Raw genomic sequence first — 5,000 nt, forward strand, 5'->3', positions numbered from 1 at the left:
CCCATAGTTATTCCTTGCTGATTACCACTTTCATAGTGTCCCTTTCAATGTGTGATTCAGCAAAAAGAGTAATTGATAGACAGGGAACATTAAAATCAATAGAATTTTTTCTGCGGTTGCTTGATTCAATCCCACCTGCTCTCCATATCTAGTGGGCATAAAGTAAAAGAAGCCAAAACAAACGTAGCATGTACTGTTCGTGCCGCTCAGTGATAATGATTCTATAGACTTTGCTCTGTCATGTAAATTCACTCGAAAACAGTTTTATATATTGTTGCAAAACTTGTGCTTCCAAAGCAATTAACAAAGTGAATGTTTCGTAACTATTGAAATTATAGATTTAAAATTATTTGGTGGTGAAAGATGCTCTCAAATAATATTTTTGCATGTTCACTCCCTATTATGGGGATTTATTTAAATTCTTTACTTGTTTGATTCCATTTCTTCATATTTCAGTGCCATGAACTTGAATATATTCCTATATAAAAAGGGATTTCCTCATCGTTTAACGCATATTTCTGTAATACTTTGAAGCACCAGACTTCAACTAGTTTTAGACCATTGCCAAATATCCACAGAAAATATATAGCCTAAATGGGGCTTTCTAATTTTGAGTAATAATTAAAAAAAATGCAAATTACATTAAAGAGAACATGGGGTATATTACAATAATTGACATTTACAGTATTGGCTCATTTTAAGAGTTTAAATTGTTGTTGGAGCGAGCTCGTAATCTAAAACAATTTTTCTCATAAATAAAGAAAATTCATATATCCATAAATACACATTTACACTCATTTTAAAGGTTTTTAAAGCAATTTAGCAAACAAATTGTAACCCCTAACATCAGAAAGTATTCCAAATTAATAATTCACTATAAGAAATAGAAATATTGATAAATTAACTTGCACTTTACCTTTGAGGTGAGTTGCAGCTGATTTGGATACGAGAGAAGAGAATCTCCTTCCATGAGAACTTTACTGGGAGTTCCCACTTGAATGGGGATCAATATCATTACCTGAATCGTTTCTTTTATGCTTTCTGGACTTTATATCATCTTATTTTACACATTCAGTTTTGACAAGAAATTTATATAGAGACAATTACTTTTTTTTATTCAATATCATAAAAACGAGGCACTGCATTATCGGTAAATAGATTCGCAGCTTGCCCCACCAAATTTTTATCTGGGTGATGGGTCTACAAAATTTTGCAGCATTTCCCATATCCTTAACATCTCCCTAGTTTCACTTGAAACTAGAGGCTTGTCACTCTCCTCGGCATTCTTTAATGCAGCTTTAATGACATTGCTTTTTATAAAATAGTGTTTTCAGCAATCTTGTAACCTGCTGATGGCTTCTCATCAATTCAGATAAGTAGAAATATTTCCATGTTATAAATATGTTGCTGTTGATTCATCAGATGCTTTGATATCTTCTTTATTGTTCGTAATTGTAACTGTACTAATTGGGGATGTTTTATGAATATACAGTTTTTATAGGTCAGCCTTATAAGCATACCTTTTTTTCATGTTTCGTGATAATTTATTCTGTCACTTTAGTAGTCTCTCATCTTTTGGGCCAATGGCATGAAACTTTTAACTTGATAACGTTGTACAAAATGTCAATGTAATGAACAATAGCTATTGCGACTCTACAGAGAGAATGCAAGGACTATTATAAAAAAAAAAAAAAAAAATGCGTGAACAAGATTCTTCTAATGCTGCTGTGAGAGTGGAAGAGTTAGGTTCTGAGAAGGGTGGGGTGAGTGTGAACTAATACTGGATAAAATGAAGTTGAAAGGCCATGAACACCTCGCAGGTAGTGTATGGGCAGCATGCGACTGCTTTCTACGTAGCGTGTGCTAGTTTCATTACAATACTGTACACATAAACCAATTTGAATTTTTATACTCGTATATCGATTTGATTGTATACAAAGTTAACCGTGAACTTGGGTACTACTGTATGTAAACATCATAGGCAATTGTGTATATAAGTAATACAAATACTGTAATGTAATAGATATATTCAAGTTTACTCCCATATTTATTGGCCCAAATCATGTTAGTTTGTCATGAAGGTTTCATGAAAACAGTTTGCTTAACAATTTTTTAGAAGACACCAATTAACCAATTTGAGATTGACCCTTCTAAAGAGATCTTGGTACTTTGTCTCAGTATTGAGATGGCAAAATGCAGGGTTTAGAACCAAATATTACGTTGAATGCATGGTTTTATTTTTTATTTATTTTTTTTTTAAAGAATATAATGAAACAAAATATAATTTTACTCAAAATTTATTAAGGATACTGAAGCATGTGTGTTGACAATATTTTCCAGACTTCTTAAAACATTAAGGTATTCTAATCAAGAAATCATTTAATTTTTTACCCTCCAAAGTGGTTTTGTGAATGAGAAAACTTAAAGATATTAGTATGTTAGGGATGTTAATTGCGAGCTCCTAATTCATGTTGTCCATGAAATACAGTGCAAGAGGCAATCACCAGATTTTTATCTGTGCTACTTCTTTGAAACCAGAAGGTTATGAATAAGACTAAAGGACTTTGAAACAACAAATTTTTTAGAGTCGCCCGTTATAACATTCTGAAACCTGTCTTGATTGAGGGAGCAGCTAGATATGATTATCTTCATTGAAAAATCAATTATTTGTTGTAAAGTCATTCTACATTCAGTGTGATGTTGCAAACGTTTGAATGGGACGAATATGGCAAATCTTTTATCTCCTCCTTGCTCCGAAGTAAGGTGTTCCCCAGGTTGGTGTGTAAGCATCTTCATATGTGATTTTGGGGACAAAACCTGAGTTTCCCTCGACATAATATTCAACCTTCATGAGGCGTCCGTTGGGAAGCCACACGTGGTAAGAGCCATCAACACGTCCATTGTCGGCCTGTTCTTTGTGTCCGTAGAAGTTGCTGGATTCCTCATTGTTCACTTCCCACTGGAAATTGTACTGGAGGGAGAGAAACGTCAGGAAATTAAGTTTATCGCCTTGCAGTGTATTTTTTTTTTTTTTTTTTTTTTTTTTTTTTTTTTTTTTTTTTTACAATTTTGTATTATTTTTTTAGTCACTTGTAGCTGAAAGGGATTTTTAAATTGTTGAGTTGTGGTACTACAGAGCTTGCAAAAAGTAACAGTAGTTTGTTTACCATCATTAGCTAGACAATTGAAAATACTGTATAAATCTACTATATACATGAACCATGTTTTTTTCAATGCAAATAGTTCTAGCAGACAAGGGATTCCATTCCCAACACAACATTTGACATATCTAAACAGTCCGGTAGTTTTGCTAATTATAAAGTACAGTTAGTGTGATTGAAAATCGAAATTGAAAGTAGATCTGGCTAGATTTAGGTGATAACTACAAAATAGTACTGAAGTTGAAAAGGCAAATGAAAGCAAAACTCTGTCAAAGTTCTTAAATGTCTGTTGCAAAAGATTATAAATTTCCATTTCTGTATATTTGGGGTTTTCAATATTGTTCCTTCTCAGGAAATGCTTTAAGAAGATATTTACTAAGATACAGGTAATATTACTGACGATCTTACATTCATGGGCATCATTGCTGGCTGGGGTTCTTCTCCTGCTTCTTGTAACTGCTTTCCACCATTGGCCCCATTGGCACCATTACCACCATTTGCACCATTGGTGTATCCTTGGCCTTGTTGCTTTCCATTCTGCCATCTGTTCTGTGGGTAGGCCAGAACCGTGGTGGTTGCCAGGAGGCAGAGGGAGATCAACAAGGAGTTGGACATCTGCAAAGGGAATTCATGCTTATGAGGTATAGCGTCAAGGGGGACAGTATTTCATAAGTAATTCGGTAATATAGGGTCCTCGTGAATTCACTCGGTAATGCTTTTGTGTAGCTTTCTGAATTTACAGTGTAAAGCGAGGTTAAGATAACATGCCATAGTGTGCTTATTAGGTAATTATAAGAGCGTGTATTAGGAACTGTATTGAGGTAGCTTCAATGTGCATTTACAAGGTAATTTTAAGTTATGTTTTATTTGATGACTGTTGACTAAATGCAAAGTTGAATTCCTATTGCTAATAATTTAAGATTAATCTATCATTTAGGATCGTTTTCATTTTTATTTTTCAAACTTAGCTCTAGGATAGAGTTTTTATGCTCTTGGGACTTTTATAATAAACGAAAGAATCTGAATTAATCATCTAATGAATAGGAATTATTTTGTCAAGATGTTGCTCTTTTAGGATATATTTCATTCCTTGTAATTTCCCATATTAAAAATAGTGTATATATCTGTAGAAAAGTTTATTTGGGACTGTCAAAGGCTCAGAAGATTCCCTTAAGATATAAGAATTACATCTGAGATCATTGATGTAAAATTAGATAATTATTACATAAGAACGTCATTCCCAGTTTTTCATCACGAACAAAAAATCTTGGGATTTTCGGATTATGTAATATGGATTTAATATAGAAATTCAAATAATGCAAGGAAAGGATCTGTTCATGAAAAAGAATCAGTGTTAACAAAGGACAAGATTATTGTGAACAGCAGCCGCCCGTTGAGATAATACCACTAGACAGTTATGGGGTCCTTTGACTGGCCAGACAGTACAACATTGGATCCTTCTCTCTGGTTCCGGTTCTTTCCTTTTGCCTACACAGACACCGAATAGTCTGGGCTATTCCTTATAGATTCTACTTTGTCCTCATATACCTGACAACACTTAGATTACCAGCCAGTTCTTTTTCACCCAAGGGGTTGACTACTGCATTGTAATTGTTCAGTGGCTACTTTCTCTGGGTAAGGGTAGAAGAGACTCTTTAGCTATGGTAAGCAGCTTTTCTAGGAGAAGGACACTCCAAAACCAAACCATTGTTCTCAAGTCTTGGGTAGTGCCATAGCCTCTGTACCATGGTCTTCAACTGTCTTAGGTTAGAGTTCTCGTGCTTTAGGGTATACTCGGGCACTGTTCTATCTAGTTTCTCTTCCTCTTGCTTTGTTAAA

The 5,000-nt window shown here is 34.2% G+C and overlaps 2 protein-coding genes across 3 annotated transcripts in view; one reads left to right on the top strand and one right to left on the bottom strand.

The window, feature by feature from the left end:
• LOC137647110 (probable ATP-dependent DNA helicase HFM1) overlaps nucleotides 1-5,000 on the top strand; it is a 335,745-nt gene that overhangs the window by 98,213 nt on the left and 232,532 nt on the right. The window lies entirely within an intron of this gene.
• LOC137646855 (pro-resilin-like) overlaps nucleotides 2,314-5,000 on the bottom strand; it is a 3,988-nt gene continuing 1,301 nt past the window's right edge. Inside the window, exons 2-3 of the mRNA XM_068379930.1 lie at nucleotides 3,570-3,776; nucleotides 2,314-2,971 (exon numbers count right to left, since the gene is read on the bottom strand). Of these exons, the coding sequence (XP_068236031.1) occupies nucleotides 2,738-2,971; nucleotides 3,570-3,776 (441 nt within the window). The 3' untranslated portion in view covers nucleotides 2,314-2,737. The remainder of the gene's footprint in view (nucleotides 2,972-3,569; nucleotides 3,777-5,000) is intronic.

The sequence above is a fragment of the Palaemon carinicauda genome, chromosome 9, assembly GCF_036898095.1.
Source record: "Palaemon carinicauda isolate YSFRI2023 chromosome 9, ASM3689809v2, whole genome shotgun sequence".
NCBI lineage: Eukaryota > Metazoa > Arthropoda > Malacostraca > Decapoda > Palaemonidae > Palaemon > Palaemon carinicauda.